The sequence below is a fragment of the Chelmon rostratus genome, chromosome 4 (assembly GCF_017976325.1).
Source record: "Chelmon rostratus isolate fCheRos1 chromosome 4, fCheRos1.pri, whole genome shotgun sequence".
Classification (NCBI taxonomy): Eukaryota; Metazoa; Chordata; class Actinopteri; order Chaetodontiformes; family Chaetodontidae; genus Chelmon; species Chelmon rostratus.
The window spans coordinates 23,001,256-23,019,938 of NC_055661.1; the positions used below are offsets into that span (position 1 = coordinate 23,001,256).

At 41.2% G+C, this 18,683-nt stretch overlaps 1 protein-coding gene across 3 annotated transcripts in view; it reads left to right on the plus strand.

The window, feature by feature from the left end:
• Positions 1-17,932, plus strand: part of si:ch73-63e15.2 (protein strawberry notch homolog 2) — a 61,888-nt gene extending 43,956 nt beyond the window's left edge. For all 3 annotated transcript variants that reach the window (XM_041934605.1, XM_041934607.1, XM_041934608.1), the window contains 27 exons: positions 550-636; positions 1,439-1,544; positions 1,688-1,848; positions 1,973-2,106; positions 2,302-2,392; positions 2,583-2,726; positions 2,821-2,938; positions 3,049-3,154; positions 3,349-3,502; positions 3,632-3,808; positions 4,248-4,345; positions 5,044-5,126; positions 5,479-5,661; positions 5,810-5,931; positions 6,092-6,223; positions 6,319-6,454; positions 7,167-7,279; positions 8,993-9,064; positions 9,163-9,271; positions 9,381-9,452; positions 9,608-9,751; positions 10,112-10,206; positions 11,272-11,364; positions 11,551-11,682; positions 12,309-12,385; positions 12,700-12,890; positions 13,363-17,932. In XM_041934605.1, the coding sequence (XP_041790539.1) occupies positions 550-636; positions 1,439-1,544; positions 1,688-1,848; positions 1,973-2,106; positions 2,302-2,392; positions 2,583-2,726; positions 2,821-2,938; positions 3,049-3,154; positions 3,349-3,502; positions 3,632-3,808; positions 4,248-4,345; positions 5,044-5,126; positions 5,479-5,661; positions 5,810-5,931; positions 6,092-6,223; positions 6,319-6,454; positions 7,167-7,279; positions 8,993-9,064; positions 9,163-9,271; positions 9,381-9,452; positions 9,608-9,751; positions 10,112-10,206; positions 11,272-11,364; positions 11,551-11,682; positions 12,309-12,385; positions 12,700-12,890; positions 13,363-14,612 (4,380 nt within the window). In that variant the 3' untranslated portion in view covers positions 14,613-17,932. The remainder of the gene's footprint in view (positions 1-549; positions 637-1,438; positions 1,545-1,687; positions 1,849-1,972; positions 2,107-2,301; positions 2,393-2,582; positions 2,727-2,820; positions 2,939-3,048; positions 3,155-3,348; positions 3,503-3,631; positions 3,809-4,247; positions 4,346-5,043; positions 5,127-5,478; positions 5,662-5,809; positions 5,932-6,091; positions 6,224-6,318; positions 6,455-7,166; positions 7,280-8,992; positions 9,065-9,162; positions 9,272-9,380; positions 9,453-9,607; positions 9,752-10,111; positions 10,207-11,271; positions 11,365-11,550; positions 11,683-12,308; positions 12,386-12,699; positions 12,891-13,362) is intronic.
• The last annotated feature ends 751 nt before the right edge of the window (positions 17,933-18,683 follow it).

Consider the following 18,683-nt stretch of genomic DNA (forward strand, 5'->3'; position numbering starts at 1 on the left):
ATCAATACAGAGAAAGGTTTGTGAATGTAAATGACATCTGTGTATTTGAACACTGCCCTCGAAGAAACTCATTGAACTGTACTGAATCATGGTCTCCAATTCAGTGATCTGAGATGAGCAACTCCTCATGATTTGTTCCTTTATCCATGCTCACATTGCTGGTGAGTCCTCTTTGAATTAGTTGAGTCCAAGGATATCTTTTTGATATGAATCAGAGTACATTTATTTCTCCTGCCCTCTGAAAGCCTTTTATGTTTTCCTTTTCATTCTGCCCTCATTTCATCCATTATGTTTCCCAGACACACACAGCTTTATCTGCCTTTTGTTGTTGTTGTCGCTGGCTTTTCACCACCAAACAACAAATTGCATTTTGTTGAGTGCTGCTCCATCAGACATCCATGCCCAGTGCCCACTCGCTCTCATGCACATGCATATACAGACAACACACTCATACAGTGATTACTCATGTTTTTTTATTCCTCTTTTCTTATGCATTTGGCACCGTTTTTATTTGTGTTTCTATTTCTTCATTTTATGTTTTGTTGACAGCTGAATGGCACCGGCAGGTTTCATGGCTTGGCCAGTTTGGATGATATAACTGCTATTATCAGCACCCCACCTTTAGGAGGATTCCAGGTAGCCGCACCAACCTCTACAATCTGACTTCAAAATGAAACCTAGCTCTCCAACAAGATTAGCCCAATCATTGGCAGTTCTCAGTGATACACAGATATTCACATTATGTTGCATGTCTAATGTGCAGTTGTGATTCCCCTGTGTCTTTGCAATACAAGATAAAGCTTAGATTGTTTTACATAGCAACATAACATGCCACTAATCTAAGACTTGAGGACCTCATTTTGACAGTGCATTCCATGAAGGTAGTAGTATGTGATTAGGAGAATAATAATGCCTTCTTTGGCAAGTATCTATTACCACAGATGATGAAAGCATTGCTGCATATTGCATGTATTTGACATTCTGCGAATGCCCATAGCATAAAGAACAGATTATTCCATGTACTGCATTGTCTCTTTGGAATTGTTATGTGACAAGAATAGAGCCAGTGTAATGTTGACCTGTCTGTCAAAATAGGACCCTTTTGCATTTCAAGTTTCTCAGATAACTTTCATCTTATGTTGCCTGAATATGTAAAGCATGCATTTATCAATATGCTTCAAAGCTCTCATTTACTCAGCTTTAGATGGTTTTTCGCACCCTTCAGGTTCATGTGTCACCATACATTTGTACTGGTTAACATTCCTTGATAAGGAGCTCTGGCTCTGCTGTGCTAACTTTTTACTCACTCACCTGCCTTTCTGCTACAGTCTCTTTCCTAACCTGTCTTCACCTAACCTGAAACAAGAAGTATAACTCTCAAATGTTAATGCTATTATTAATGTGAATTACATTACTGAAGTCTCTGCGGTGTTCACAGGCTCAGAGAACCCAGCCGCCACCAGAGGAAGAAGAGGATGCTGAGGAAGAGGAGACAGAGGAACTGGGACATGTAGACACATATGCTGAGTACAGACCTTCCAAATGTAGGTCACTCGACTGAATGTCAACATCCATTTACTTATTAATTCATCTACTTTCTAAACATGACAGTTCATGCAGTCTGCTATCGATGTGTTATATTTTTTTCCTCTTCTTTAAACTGCACTTCTTTTTTCCCTCTCTTCAGCCACTATAGGAATTTCTCATCCTGACATAGTGGTGGAGACCAACACGCTTTCCAGTGTCCCTCCTCCCGACATCACATACACTCTGTCTATCCCTGAGACAACTATTAGCTGTGGCCTGCTGTCCGCTCTGCAGCTAGAGGCCATCATCTACGCCTGCCAGGTACACACACAGGCTCACATACACATAGTACATGAAGCACTTACTCATTCTGAAACTGTGAATGATTAATGTTTTGATTATGTAGGCATCTTTATTCATGCCTTTGCTCTTTGTGCCCCCTCAGCAACACGAGGTTATTCTTCAGAACAACCAGAGGGCAGGCTTCCTGATTGGAGATGGGGCAGGGGTCGGAAAAGGGCGCACCGTGGCAGGAATCATCCTGGAGAACTACCTTAAGGGACGGAAGAAAGCACTATGGTAAGGGAGATTTACTACTCTGGTAGACCTCATGGAGGGACCATAAAACCAATTAAAGAGATAAATAACAACTGTTTCATTTGGTGTCAATAATTGATTTATATGATTGTGTTTTGTATTCAGTTGTCAGAGCATGTTGGGGCTAGTTTGTGCAGAAGTTGGGGGAATTACTGACTTTCCTGTTCCTGCCCCCAGGTTCAGCATATCCAATGACCTGAAATTTGATGCAGAGAGAGATCTCAAAGACATAGATGCGCCGAATATTCCTGTGCATGCCTTAAACAAGGTGAGTCCAGATGGAATTGGTGTGACAAGCTGAGAAAATGAGTTTTGTTCTCGGCAGCTGTTTTAGTTGTATGTGCATCTGAGCTGAAAATGGAACAAGCTGTATTCGACAACTGTGAGCCTCTGTAAATGTTTGGACATTTCTCATGAATACCACTCTCCTCTGTTGAATGCTTGATTTGTTGTTGTAGATAAAGTATGGAGACACAGCTACCTCAGAAGGAGTCCTGTTTGCAACGTACTCTGCGCTGATTGGAGAGAGCCAGGCAGGAGGGCAACACCGGACGAGAATTAAACAGATCCTAGACTGGTGCAAGCCAGACTTCGACGGAGTTGTATCCTTTTTTAAAAGCTCTCATCTAACCGTTCTCTAAAACAAATTGGAATTCCATGTCTGCGCTGCTTGCCCTTGACCTTTCCCCGTTACAGATTATTTTTGATGAATGCCACAAAGCCAAGAATGCCACATCTACAAAGATGGGCAAGGCAGTGCTTGACTTGCAAAACAAGCTGCCACGGGCCAGAGTGGTGTACGCCAGTGCCACAGGTAGGCTCAAACACATACACACACACACATACACAAAAAAACACACACTTACACGTAATACAATACATTAAATGACTTTTAAACATATCTTATTGTCATCTCTGCCACAGGTGCCTCTGAGCCAAAGAACATGATCTACATGAGCCGCCTGGGAATCTGGGGTGAGGGCACACCCTTCAGAACTTTTGATGACTTCCTGCACGCCATCGAGAAGAGGTTTGTAGGGTGACATCTTGCAGAATTTCACTCAAAAGCATTATGTTTTCTGAGAGCCTTTCGGTCACATGGATGCATATCCCCAAATCACTGAGCTTACTAGAAAATACCTTACAATCAGTTTGTGGTAATGTCTGGTTGACCCCATGATTGAATTATGTTAAATGATTTATACCTATGCCGTTTGTATACAGAGGTGTTGGTGCCATGGAGATTGTTGCCATGGACATGAAAGTGAGCGGGATGTACATCGCCAGGCAGCTGAGTTTCTCAGGGGTGTCTTTCCGCATTGAAGAGATCGGACTGGACAGCGACTTTAAACTGGTCTATAACAAAGCTGCCAAACTGGTGAGCGTCATGTCTCCAACATTTGAGAATTGGGTGGCTGTGTCTGTGATGTTTGTGTCTGCTTATGGTCACATACAAAAAAGAGCACTCTACTTTCAAGCGATTTTTACATTTGGATTCTGTTTCCAGTGGGCAGAGGCGCTGCAGGTGTTCATGCGCGCAGCTGATGAGCTGGGCCTGGTCAGCAGGAAGTCGCTGTGGGGGCAGTTCTGGTCGTCTCACCAGCGCTTCTTCAAATACCTCTGCATCGCTGCCAAGGTCCGCTGCTTGGTAGAGCTGGCCCAAAAAGAGCTGGTGGCTGGAAAGGTCAGAGCAACACACTCTTGAACACTGAGTCATATGGTTTGTATAATCTAGAAGACTATAAATGACCCAGAGGAAGATCCAAGCAGGAACTGAAATTCTATAGATGTTGCACAAGAGGGGAGAAGCGCTGAAAAACTGCAAGGACAGAATACACAATACCTTTGTTTAAGAAAATGATCGCTGTTTTGAAGCATAGTTTTGCCAGTACTTTGCTCTGTCTGCATAAGAACAGTAGAGGTTATTTGTTGGATCTACAAGCATTGTTAAGACTTTTTTTTCTTCTTTTTTTCATTGCCTCTGAGTTGAGTGCATTTTAGTTGTTACACAATTCTACAAGGATGTTATGATAAGTGCCATCATAGTGCCAGGAATGAGGCCACAATAGACTTCACTTCAGGTAACACAGTAGGTAGTTGATGTGTATTTGTTTCCACCACAGTGCATCGTTATTGGCCTGCAGTCTACTGGCGAGTCCCGCACCAGAGAAGTCCTGGATGAGAATGACGGGCATCTCGACAGATTTGTTTCTGCTGCAGAGTGAGTGAAAATGAATATTTTGTCTGTTGCTTTGTTTGTATATATGTTAATAGATTTGTTTGAAATAATTCTGACTAAAATCATAAAATATCTTCACCGCAGGGTCTGAACAGCTAAATGCTCACAGCAGCAAAGTTTTTCGGGAAGACAGTAAACTTAAGCATTATCCCTCTTCATACAATTCTGATACCTTTAACCCAATTTGGAAGGATAATTATCTGTTTGCTGGAAGCCATATCACTCTGTGGGGTTTTTTTCCCATTTCATGTTGTTACTTCATTAAACTGCCAAATGATTTGCCAATCTTGAGGAGAACATGTTCTCACCACATACATTTTATAAAATAATAAGTATTTAGGCCACGCATTTTATCTTCAATTAAATCAAACAATCTCTTTAGTTATTAACAGCTATTTAATTTTGTTCTCATCCAAGAAAAACAGAAAGGTATGGTACAGGTGCTAAGTGCTTTGAACTTGTTTGACCCTAAACCTCTCAAAGCAGACATGCCAAGATGTCTGAGTATGTATATTACCTAACACACAACATGTTCATCTGCCTGTCAACACCTGACAGTTATAATGAGGCCAAATCAGGAATGTACAGAGTGTCTAACTGCCACAACTGCCTTGTGTTGATCACTTTGCTGTCGGAATAAAAGTTTCTCTCTCTGTTTCTCCTCTCCCTCTTTCCTTTAGGGGAGTATTCCAGTCTCTTGTAACAAAACATTTCCCATCAGAGAAGCAGAGGAGGGAGAAGGCACCTGGGAATAAGAGAAAAAGTTAGTGAAGACGATGCAGTTGCACACCATGCCATGATATGTATACCTAGATAGTATTAGAACAGTTCCCATTTTATGTTTTTCCACACTTAAAGTATGTATCCAGCACTCAGCTGACATGTCAGGCATTTGCCCTGTGGTCTAATTTAACAGTCAACATTGTGTTTGCATGTATTTTTCCATTTGTTTTTATTTTTGTATACCATCGGGCAGCATAGATTCACAGTGAATCACCCTTTTCTCGGAGTCTGCATCTGTTTCTTGGCTTCCCATTGAATCATTCTACAAGAAGTGTTATTGAGTTGTACTTCTTGTTTCTTACTCTAATTACCATGTTGTGGCTTCCAATTAGGGAAGCCTAGAGGTCGCCAACCCAAGGTAGCCAAGCACACTGTGGATAGCGGTGGTGTAATCAACATCAGTGATGACAGCAGTAGTGACTCCGATGGCATGGACACGGACTCCAACTCCTCGCCAGACTCCCTGCTAGACAACGATGATGTCATCTTTGTGAACCACACTAGCTGCCAGACAGGTAGGGAGATGCCTTTTTACTTCAGTGTGTGTTTTCATATGGAGTGATGTGTGAGAAGAGCCTTTGCAGTCGTGTCCAGCCTGTTATTTTTGTGACTCTTCCCTATTAGGCTTACATTATTAATGTCCCCTCTACTTTGTATTCACAGCCAGGATAGAGGAGATGAAGCAGGGCCTCCTTAACAAAATATCCGTACTGGGAAAAGAACTACCTCTCAATACTTTGGATGAGCTCATCGATAAGTTTGGCGGACCAGATAAAGTTTCAGAGGTACAAGCCTTTAACACTCAACTTAAGTATCTAAGGTGTAATGTTGGGAGTGGGATTCACATGTGCTGCACTTAATAAATAAACATTCATGTAATTTCTAAACAGTATTTAAAAAAAATAATAAAAATAAGTGACAATGTGATGAATATTTTTTCTGCAGATGACTGGCCGTAAGGGTCGGGTGGTACGGCGTCCTGACGGCAGCGTTCGTTATGAGTCACGGGCTGAGCAGGGTCTTACCATCGACCACATTAACATCAAGGAGAAAGATCGCTTCATGAGTGGAGAGAAGGTCAGATACAACGATTAAATAGATATAGGTCCTGCATGTAAAACAGTCTGTATGTTAAAGAAATTCACCAATAACCAAACCTCTTTCCTTTCCAGTTGGTGGCCATCATCTCAGAGGCAGCCAGCTCTGGGATTTCCCTGCAGGCAGACAAGCGAGTGAAGAACCAGAGGCGCAGGGTCCACATGACCTTGGAGCTGCCTTGGAGTGCAGACAGGGCCATTCAGCAGTTTGGTGAGTCAGGTCGTGTTATATCACAACAATGTTTCTGAGTATAAAGGGTAGTAAATGCTTCAGAGTGAAACAAAAAAAAAAGTCATCTACTGCCACTTAAAGCAAAAACACACCTAAAACAAAGTGTATCTGGAAAGTTATTCATTGCAGCTCATTACACAGTGTTACCCAAAATGGGGCTAATTGTTTTATCAATGAGATGTGAGACTTTAATCAATGAGACTGTTTTGCTGCTACACTTCCTTATGTAAGGTGGATCATGAATATGTCGTATTTGGTGTGAGTATGAATCACCCTCTGTCCTTTCTGTTGCCGGGGGTATTCCTTAGTATGAGTTTTATATACATATTTTGTACAAGTTTGCTGCAAGGCACAAGAATTTTGTAACATAAATTCTCTGCATCTTCTGTCCTTTGGGTATTATTTTTGTATGCTAAACCCCTCTCTCATACACACATGCACACACATTATGCAAATAGACATAGAGAGTCATCTTTATTTCATCATAAGAGATTCTGTGGAAGTCTCTGGAACCTCCGTAGAAGAACTTAGCAGCAGGGGGTCTTTTGCTTTTTGAGTGTAATGATCCAATTTCAGTTATATTTAATCATGCAGATTTTATCATATTATCAGGAAATACCCCTCTCTTCTCTCTTGCTGTTTTAGTTGTGTAGTTCTGTCTAATCATCTTTTTTTTTTCCTTCCTTTCCAGGTCGCACCCATCGATCCAATCAGGTGACCGCCCCAGAATACATCTTCCTCATCTCAGAGTTGGCTGGGGAGAGACGTTTTGCCTCCATTGTGGCTAAGAGACTAGAGAGTTTGGTAAATATCTATATATCTATAGATGCATTTGTGTGTATGTTGCATTTGCTTTTCTTTTTTCCTCATTTTTAGTAAATCTGTCTCATGAGAAAACAATGCTATTGTGTTGCCTTATGGTGTTTGAGAAGAATTGTTTCACTGTAGACAGATACTATCTGTGTTGAGTGTTTATTGATTGTTGTGCTCTGGGTTGCCATCAACTCTACCATTTTCTTCCTCACCCTGCCTTCACCGTCTGTCCTTCCTGTTTGCTGGGGTATTCCCGACTCTAAAAGTCACTATAGAGTCTCTTTTATTGCTGGTTCACTTGAAAGTTACTTCAGCTTTCCTACACAAACCTCAAGAGATTCTGGGTCTTTCCCTTCTCCAGCTCAGAAAGGGAAAACTGAATAAGCAGAAAAAGCAGCTTGTCTGGATAATTTATAAGTCTAGGTTTATTTTCCATAATTATCAATGCGTTTCAGCACCAGCAGTCATTTATTTCCATAGTGACACAGCATGACAGTTCTTTTGGGAAAAGGGCAAGGAGTGTGCATTGGGATGGCGGTTCCAAGAAGTCGCTCTTGTGTTTGCCAGCTGTGTTCGGTAAATCTGCATCAAGACTAGGTCACATCTTGCCTGTCTGCCTGCCTGAACCCGATACAACACAAACACACACACACACACACACACAGAGTCACTCCATTCTGAAGACCTTCACAAATGGCTGTCTCCAGATCATCAGTGAAGTCATATTTGGCTAAGACATCCCTTTGTTTTGGTATCTCAAGGCATTTTTCTGTGTGGGCAAAGCCAGCATTGGATACAAGTTTGCTGTAGAAGTTTTCCTTCACCCCGTCACAGTTCATTTGAAAGTATGGAAAACAGTCAAACACAGGCTGGAGTCTTAGAAGACAACTACAAGACAAATGTGGATTAAGAAACATTATGTAATGCCGGTTTATCTGTCTGTAACTGTTGCTTGAAGTTCTAGTGAGGCAGAAAATGTCTTCAGTAGGCAGTTGAAGAAAAAGTTCAGCTTCACACCTCAAACTTGACTGTTTCCTCTTGATACGCTGGGCAGAGACCAGATCTGGTGTGTGTGGGTGTGGGAGTGTGTGTATGCGTGTAATGAGACTTTTACATGCTGCTGTTTCACACAGTAAATGTACCTGAAACTAAGTTACTTGACTGGGTTTTAAAACTGCAATGTGGTTGTTAACACATCACTAGTAAAACCACAGAGTTATATCAGATCCACAAATATGTTTGCTGAACATCATTGTAGATTTTCAGTTAATTAAAAGTGGCGCCTGCTATGTTTGCAGTGGAGATTCAACATGACAAACACTCATATGAAGTGGTGTAATAACAAACACTCTATAATAATGTTAAATACTGTATCTTTCAAATTTAAAAGAGCAGAAGTAATGAATGTGAAGGCTAAAAGTCCATGCTGTTATCTACTATAAGGTTGTATTAATCCTTTAATAATTGTGTAATATCCATATAAAGTTTTCCCTTCATTATTACTTTGAAAAAAGTCAGGTTCACCCTTTTTTACCAAGGCTGAGTAGTGAAGTTGGATAATGATGTTGTGTAATAATGATCAACAGCAAGCGCAGACTTACCCTGCATCACTGTGCCTGTCTTGTATTAATGCGATGATGCTATGAAGGCTGAAGCTAATACTGCTAATATGAAAAATAATGTTGTTGCTAATCCACTTTGCAGGGTGCATTAACCCATGGAGACAGAAGGGCCACAGAATCGAGAGACCTGAGCAAGTACAATTTTGAGAACAAGGTAGGCGAATTTAAGCACCCCTGAAAATGATATTCTGTATATTCTGTATATTTGTGTGAATTTGTGTATACTGAACTAGCATGTCCCATTTCTTGCAGTATGGTACCAAGGCTCTTGACAAAATCACCAAAGCAATCCTTGGCCACATAGAGAACAAGGTGCCCCCTCCCAAAGGCTACCCTGGGGGTGAAGCCATGTTCTTCAGAGGTATGTTTGAGCTTTGGTTCACTGTCAGCATGTGTAAACAGAGACCAACTTCACCAGCACAATGTCTACTGTGATTAATTAGTTAAGGTTATGTTTTTCTTTATTTCAGACATGAAACTTGGAATGATGGATGTGGGCATATTTTGTAAGGAGCCTCGTTTTGGGATCAGTACTGAGAAAGGTACAGTACCCAAAAGCCATTCAGGTAGATTTATGCCATTATACTTAAGATTAATATGTTGACCCAGACCACCTATTTCACAGTTTAACTCATTTGTGTTCATCTGTCAACACAGAATCAGCTGCATTAACTGTTCCGTGTTGTCTTTACCTCAGACTGCAGCATCACCAAGTTCTTAAATCGCATCCTGGGCTTGGAGGTCCACAAGCAGAACTATCTCTTCCAGTACTTCACTGACAACTTTGACTACCTAATCGAGAAGGATAAGAAAGAGGGCAAATACGACATGGGAATCTTAGGTATGGAGGTCCAGTGTTACACAGAACAAGGCATGGTTTTAGGTTTTTACATAAATCCACCATTTGTGATCCAACATATACAACGCTGATTCCAAAAAAGTTGGGATGCTGTGTAAAACAGAAACAAGATTGTGATCATTTGCTAATCCTCTTTGACATATACTCAAAGAAAAACAGTTCACCAACAGTAAATTTACACGATTACTTTTTTGAATATATTGACAAGCTTTTCAAAAACGGACATTGGACATGTTGTATAGTACTGACAGGCCCCTGGGGGATTGGTTCAAAACGAAAGATGGTGCCTCATCTTCTAATGCAAGTAATTATTTTAAACACCTCGTCTTTTGTGTCTGACAGACCTTGCCCCAGGTAACGATGAGATCTATGAGGAGAAGCAGGAAACTTTCTTGACAGTTGGAAACCCTCAGGATGGACAGGTGGTTCTCTATAAGGTAGGCACTGCATAACCTTATATCATACCTGTGGGCAAAATACCATCATTGTATTATATCTTGACTTAGCCTGCAATGTCCAGCCTTAGCTTAAAAGGAATCAAAATAAGAATTGTGTTACACCAACCAAACAGATCAGCAATATTGTGTCGCCTGCATGCACCTGTATGTAGGATGTAGCGGCCGCCAGAAGAGCAACAAACAGTCTGGTGAACACAGGCACATTAACATGTCTAGGCTGATCTTAAGGCATTACACGTCACCTTTGGATGTGACCTTTTTCATGAACACTGAACATTAAACACTGCGTTGTTGTGCCTGCCAAGAAAGCTTCAGCATTACAAACCAGAAATGGTTCTATGAATATGCATGTTGCCCAAAACATGCAAATCTTGTGCTCTCTCTTTTGAGTTACATCCAGCAGTGCTTCTAGGTTCCCAATTGACCAGAACAATGAAAAGTTCATGCTTAATGGCAGCTAAGCAATCTTCACAGATTGGTTAGCAAATACCAATGACTATGAATTCATTAAGATTTTCATGAGGTGGTTTGCACTGTGCACAGTTTTTGCATACAAAGAGACCTGGTACAACTGTGAAATTTCTTCCACATAACCTGCACTCCCAGAGGTGACTCAAGTAGCTACCTTTGCGCTATATAAGTTTTGATTGATGTCCCTTTGCCAGCAGTAAGACTGTGATCATACAGGCTTAGCCCGGGGCTGAGGAGTCTATGTAGACATTAGTGGGAGGTGGAAACAGGATAATTACTGGTATCTTCTGCTTTTAGCTGTCGGCTGCAGGCTAACCCACATTTGACATTTTGAAGTTGGCAGGCGGGCAGAATGTGGCACAGTTATGACCAGTTTAGCAAGTATAGAGAGAGAGAGTGTCGGGTGCATGAGATACTCTTGCTGGAAATGAGTTTTATTCACTTATATACTGTATATCTGTGTGACTGTGTGTTTTTAAATATATGTTGGATTACCTTTGGGTTTCTATGCAAGAATGTGATCTTCAGGACTCACAGCATGCAATTAAGTCTCTGATCCTTTTGCCTCTGTAGATCAGTGTGGACAGAGGTATGCCCTGGAATGAGGCCTACAACAAGTCACTGAAGCTCAGTGGTCCTGACGAGGGATTCTACCTATCTCAGAAGGTGAGTGTATGGTACGATATGCAAACTAAACCGATGTCTGCTGTAAGAGGGCATGTATAGGATTTATTTTTTTAATGCAGACATCACTTCATAGCAATATGATGACTGGATGGTTGACCACTGAAAAGATTATTTTAGTCCCTGAGACAGTGCACATAATTCACTCTCTGTGCTGCCTCTCTACAGCTGCGAGGTAACCACCCATGTGTGCTGCTAGCTGAGCAAGGTAGAGGCAAGAACCTCATTGTCTACAAGCCCAACATTGGCAAACAGGCCCACCCTGAGAGCCTGGACAACCTGCAGCAACGTTATCGGAAGGTAACTGGCTCGATTGACTGTTGATCAATCAGATAAGATCATAGTTCTGTTTGTATACTGGTGCCCAGTAACTGAATAATGTAATGTATGTAATATGTAATAAACAAAATATTTTTAACTTCATTTTAATATTAAATGGGAAGGTTCGAACAAAGACCGGTCAGTCAGTGTTCTGGACCAATCTGTTATTGCTGTTATGGAGTATATATGGAGTCTGATGCCCCCTGGTGGCCGTGGAAGAGTGCTGTACCATGTTATGTTCAAGGCACTCCAACTAAACCATGTAGCAATTCCAAACTTCTAAACTCATTAAAAAAAACATTGTCGGTGTAGGAATTGAAAGAATATGTCAGTGGGGATGATAAAGTTCCTTTAGAGTTCCCCCTTCCTGAATAAACAACAGAGTGATGATTACTTAGCTTTCACCATAAACCCACTGAACACAGTAGTCTTCTTTTCCTTGGCATAACAAAGTGCTTTAAATGAGGAAAAACTATGATGTAACTATTGATCAGAGGTTCTGTGTTGGTGAAGGTGACTGTTTAAAGCTGCATTATGATATTGCATCAAACTGTGGATATGATAATTTCTTTGCTGATTTCGGGGTTGTACATTTCTTTTTCTAGGTGACTCCAGAGGAAGCAAAGGACAGCTGGGAGAACCAGTTCACCTTCTCCTTCAAGAAGTGTAGCCATGCCAACTGGTAAGTAGGAATCCACAATGTCCCTTGGGATTAATGGCTCAATGCACCCAATCAGGCTGGTAGTTATTAGGATTCACATGCCATTCCCAAGGATTTGCAGATCACCTGAGAACTAGTCATGAAGAAATAACCTGCAAGTCTCTCATGTGCCTTCATCAGCGGATGACCAGTGAACTGTTTAAAATGCTCAGATGGAGCGGTCTTAGAGCAGTCCCTCAATCTGCCATACAGTTTTATTTATTTGCTACTCGGGGGCTCTTTTTTTTTGGTCTGCATAAGATGTTTGACTTTTTATCTTTCTGTCCTTTCCCTAGGAATGGGAAGTGTAAGAAAATTGAGGAAGGCCAGGAGTGTCTGCAGGGCATGCGTCTCCGTCAGTACCACATGTTGTGTGGTGCTCTGTTGCGTGTGTGGAAGCGCGTATCCGACGTGGTGTCTGACATCACCAGCTCCAGCATCCTGCAGATTGTCCGCCTTAAAACCAAGCAGCATAACAAGCAAGTCGGTCAGTACATCTTCGCCGACAGCTGTGATCACTAACGCAGAAGTCTTGGCCAGACTTTTAAAATGTGAACTTGAATTGCCAGAAGTCACTTACTTGATTTGATTTTAAAGTGTGATGCTGACACCTCTTTACGACAGAATCAGGAAATGAAATTGTTGCTCACTTTACTTATTTGTCTCCCATAAACTCCTGTGAGTACTACATTGTGTGTGACATCCATGGGATAGTGCTGTTTGAAAACACTCACCGAAGATTCGATGTCTGGTCCATTTTCTCTGTGCATTACACACAGAAAAGAACAAAATACACTTTAGATATATCTTTATAATCTGTGTACTGTTGTTAATACATGTGCTGTGATATCACCTTTAAATTAAATGGTCGTTAGCTCGTAGGAAGATCTGGTTTTGGATCATCACGTTTTGAATATTTACCTGTTGACTGACATGGCCGCCCTCCTCGTCTCTCCCAGGTATCAAGATCCCAGAGAACTGCGTGGCGCGTGTGCGGGACGAGCTGTTGCAAATGGACGAGGAGGTGAAGAGGAGACGAAAGGAGCGTGAGCAGCAGGCTGTGGAGCAGCGACTGGCCGAGGAGCGCATGCGTAAAATGGAGCAGGAGAACAAACACCTCCTGGCAAATCTGTTCAACCAGAAACCCATAATCAACCAGTCCCTCACTCAGTCTATCGCCCAGAATCAGATCCTCAAACAGAAACTGAACCAAAACGCTCTACAAAGGACACAAAGTGGGAGTATCTCTCAGCTGCAGAGGATGCAAGCTCAGACCCAGTCCACCTTACAGCAGCCCTCCCAGAACATAACCATGTTGTCCTTACAGAGAAATCCCAGCCAAACCCAGCAAAGGACCCATAACAGCTGGCCCAACAATTCCACCACCACCAACCAGGGCCCTCTGCCCAACATGATTAACCTCACCTCTAGTTTGTCACAGTTTTACCCCCAGTCCTTTTTACCCCCTTTTCCACAGCCGAAGAACTCGTCTTTTTCACTCGATCAGACCACATTGTCTCCCAGCTTGTCCTCTAAGAACACCCTGGATGAGATCTTGGACCTGACTGCGAGTTCGCCATCCCCCTCCCCAGACACCACGGAGGGCGGACTGAATCTGGACAGTCTAACGAGACACTCTACAGCATTCGGAGATGACTTTAATCTAGAGCATCTGATCTCTCAGAATGCACCAACTGCCCAGCGCGCTGCACACATGCAGCAGCCTCATTTGCTCCAGCAGCAGCAGCAGCAGCACCTGCAGGCAACACAGCAGCAGAACCACACCCTGCTGGCCAATAACCACCAAGACTTGTTAGATTTCCTTGACTTGCCCTCGTCTCCCCAGATGTCCACACAGAAAACCAGCCCTTCATCCTCTACCTCCTCCGGCTCTTCCTCCACGTCCTCCACCTCTTCTGTGTCAAACAGCCTGGTTTCACACATCCCTGTCAGCCTCCTGTCCGCGTCCTCTCTCATCCCATCATCGTCCTCCTCTTCGCTCTTCCCCAGCCCGTCCTCGTCCTCCTCTCTGTTTTCCAACTCTCCCTCTCACTTCCCTTCCCCCTATCTCCTCTCCCAGTCGGACTCTCTTTCCTTACCCAACGGCCACTGCAGCGCCACCACCCTTGACGTCCGCGAGGCTCTGAACAGCATGCTACAGGCCGGACCGGACCGCAAGTCTGTCATTCAGTACCGGCAGCAAGACTAAGAGCTTAAACAGCAATGGCTCGTCTGGACTTTTCTTTAGGTATTTTTTGTTTTCTCTTTTAAAGCAGATTGTGTCTTGTTCGCTGCTGTCTGTGATCACACCCTCGGACCCGTTCCCTCTCCCCTCAGGGCCCATAGTCACGTCACTGCCTGTCCTGCGCTCCGCTCACCCTTCTCTCTGTCCACCTGTAGCATTCACCTGCTCGAGGCTGTCGAGGTGATAGCGGGCTCGATCAATATCAGATTTCTGCACCAAAGTGTGTCCTCCACAGTGAAAGGCAGCTGTAATACGGAAAAGTGAAAAAAAAAACCCACATGTGATAACCTGTATTTTATGGAACGTACGAGCTGTAAAACAAAAGCTTGTTCATTGACGTGTGGAAAATCTTTAACAAACCTCCCGCTGCTGATTTTACGAGGTATCGTTGGTGAAGTCGCTGGAAGCTCTAAATGCCTTTCACCAGTTAAAACCGCATCTTTAGACTTTGCTTTACTGTTACTTTGTTCCATGGCTGTTTGTCTCGACTAAAACAAGGCTGTACGCAAAGCTTGGTTTGAGTGAAACAAAAGATAGCGTTGAACTGGAAGATGAGGAAAAAACAAAACCCAGATGAAATCTTTTAGTTGATTAGCCATGAAATGCCTCAGTTTTCCTTTTTTTTTTCTCTTTGATATGCTCCCTCTTGTTTCTCTCCCTGCTTGTATGAACACTAGTGTGAGGAAAAAGGGAGAGGAAGACCAGTCTGCTGTTGCAAACAGTGCCTTTGGAGAAATCTATAAATGCAGTCTTTAAAAATCCATGTAGCCTGATGTATAGATTTGTACTCTTGAGCATTGGTTTTGATTTTAATTTAAATATATTTGTATTTAACGTTTAGCCCCCTCAGTCAGTCAGTTGTTTGTGTTACACTATGCTGGTGGTGGGTTTCAGGAAGAGTCCTCCATTAAGCCTGTATGTGCTCGTATGATTGTCTGTGTAGCTGTTCTTAAAACAAGAGCGATGGACTTGTCCTTTTTTCTGTGTCCTTCTGTCCCTGACGATACGACAGCGTGCCTCGGGGTCAGCACGGCACAGATAATTGAGCGTCATGAAGAAAAATTGTGTCGAAAAGAATTTGATCAGCCCCTCCCCCTTTTTTTAAGCTGACAATAACATTTAGTGATGTGACTCCTGGTTTGATTTGATTTTGAATTTCTCAGGAAAGTCTCGAGTGCGTTGTTGTTGTTTTTTTGTTTTTGTGTCATTTTGACCAACACAGATATGAAAATTTGTTTTAAGTCTTCAATTTCAGTGGATAACAGAGGATTTCAAGTTTTTATTGTCTTGAGGTCTGAAAAGAAAATCGTGTTTTCAACAGAAGCAGCCCATTAATATCAATAATAGTCAGGCTGAGACAGATTACTCATGAAATGTGTTTCCATTTCAGGCATCGAGGCTATAAAAACATTTGAAAGCTTGTAGACTTGTGATGTTCACTGTGTGTGATAGTACATATTTAAAAACCTGTGAGATCTGGCCATCTTTGTGTGAGAAGGATGCACTGTAGTTGGTTCAGACAAAAATGCCGGGATAAGTTCAAGTGATTAAAAAGCAATAAAACCATATTCTCCATTTGTTATGAAACATAAATGCCTAAGTACTGTTTACGCTCAACAGGCAAAGCTTTGTGGTTACTTTTGCATGGTATGAATCTTCTTATTTCTGTTGTGCTTCATAGTATTTTAGTTAAACAGATTCTGAAATGCATACAACCTTTGTATAGTAAGTTTTCACGGGATGAACGCAATGCGTTCTTGATGTTTTAGTCATCGTTATTATAAAACTTATTGTTATTTATATTTAAGGGATATTTAGATTTTAGATATGTTATCCTGCTTATTAGAGTAGTTAACGAAATGTTTGGTCAGGGAAGTCTCTAGTTTTCAAGATTACTATAAAACAAATTCTATTATAACCTGCCACCAAATAAGATTGCACTGTTCTGTACTGCTGTACAGTGTCTGGATTTATTTCTGCTCATTTCAGTTTTGTTTTTCTCAAGTAGAATTGTTTCTCCAACTTGTAGACCTTTGTCAGGCCTTCAGTTTGCAGAGAGATACCAAAGTGTTCCATAGACACCCCTAAAGTTACTGGCTCTAAGATATCAGAACTTTTATCAATCTCAGGAAGAAACCTACAAGAGGTGTAATGGCGGGGCGTTAGCAGAAATATATCATTTCCCCTTATAACAGTGGTGAAACTAACCAGTACATGTGCTATTTTTTTCTTAACTCTGTGCTGTGACTCTTGCTGTATTTATGTTTTAGACTTAATGTGATGGGTTTTGTCGTTTGTCCTTGTGAACATGTCAGTGATTTTAAATGTTTATGCCTTCTTAGGGTGAAGATCAAAGGCTGTTTCTTTTTAAGGAACATTATTTCTCTATGGACAGTTTTATTTCAATTTGTGTTGCAGTTGTTGGACATTTAATTCATCTTAAAGCTGACAGATTTTTTAGTCGATTCGCACCTGGCTTATAGTGAAACGTGCAATTGATCTGTCCAAGCCTTCACCCTTCCCTCAGTGCAACAGACATTTAGGTTTCCACTGACTCACAGTACCCCAGATTCTTGTTAACGCTTCGTTTTTTAATTTGCAGCATCTACTAGAGCATGTTTTCCTCGTACCTACATTAATTTTGCTTTTAATATTCCACATCAGGCACATTCCGAGACATCAGTCTGCAAAAGATTTGCCTTCATTTTTGTGTTTTATAGTCACACAAATAAAGCTTTATGCATTTGAGGGACATGGACCGCATTTTTAGGAGGAAAAAAAAAGCTTTTTTTAAATAATAATTCTTAATTAGTGTAGTTAGGCCTTTTATCATTATCATTTTGCACTAAGAATGGCATAATCAAGTTACTGTTCTCTGGTTGGTTATGATTGAACGTTGCAAGCCTGTTGTGTTTCTGATCTTTGATGGATAGGTCTGTGTATACTGTAACCATCTCTCTCGTTTCTCCACCGTTTGCATATTATATGTTATCAATGTTATCACTCTCAAATAATTTATTGCTAACAAAAAAATGAAACAAAAAACATGCTACTGATTGTATGTATTTTTAAACAAAGCCTATTTTTTCTGTAAAAAAGAAACTGTGTTCAGCACTTTTATTCTGGGTTGTGCTTTTGTTTTCTATATATTTATAATTTAGATCCAAATGTATATATTGTAAAATTTGTGCCTTTCGACTAATTCTTTAAAAAGGTTTTCTACTCATTTAAGGAAGGACTATATGAAATTGCAATCTTAACTTTGTAAACAAATAAAAACTTGAAGATTGCTGAAACCGAGTCTTTTGTTAATCTGGGAAAAGGGCTTTGTCCTGACTCTTGGGGGGTTAGTGTGGGTTCATGTAAAAAGAGCCAGTGTAAGACGCACAGTATGAACATGACTAATTTCATGCTGCAGTATCGCAGCATCATTTGATTAACGTCATGATTATTATCAAACACGCCTACTGGACATAGACCTGCAGTTCTGTAAACGGTTATTTATATTTCTTGCCAGAGAATCAAAGGATTCAATCAAAAGCTGTGGTGGATTGTAAATAAGTGCATTTAAGTTCAAATTTGAGGTACTTGTACTTCACCATTTTCTGCTACTTTATACTTCTGCTCCACTACATTTTTTTAGGGAAACATTGTTCTTGTTACTCCACCACATTTATCTGACAGCTATAGTTACAGGTTGCTTGTTACAGATTCAGATGAATACAAAATATGATCAATAATATTCAATGGCAATCAAATAATAAATAATATTGTAAATTAAGATACCTGGCAGTTAAGTAGATAAAATCAGCTCCCCCTTTCCAACTGCAACATTAAAGTCATGGCCACATGACTGCATCAATAATTATAATCAATAATGATAAATATTATTTTGAAATGGGGCATTCTGAATATGATGACTCTGAATATATTTACTTTTGTTCCTTAAACTATAGTTTCATGCTAATAATTGTCTACTACTGTGAAAATGAATTCATATCTCAAGTTCCCCATATGTAACAATACAGCACAGGG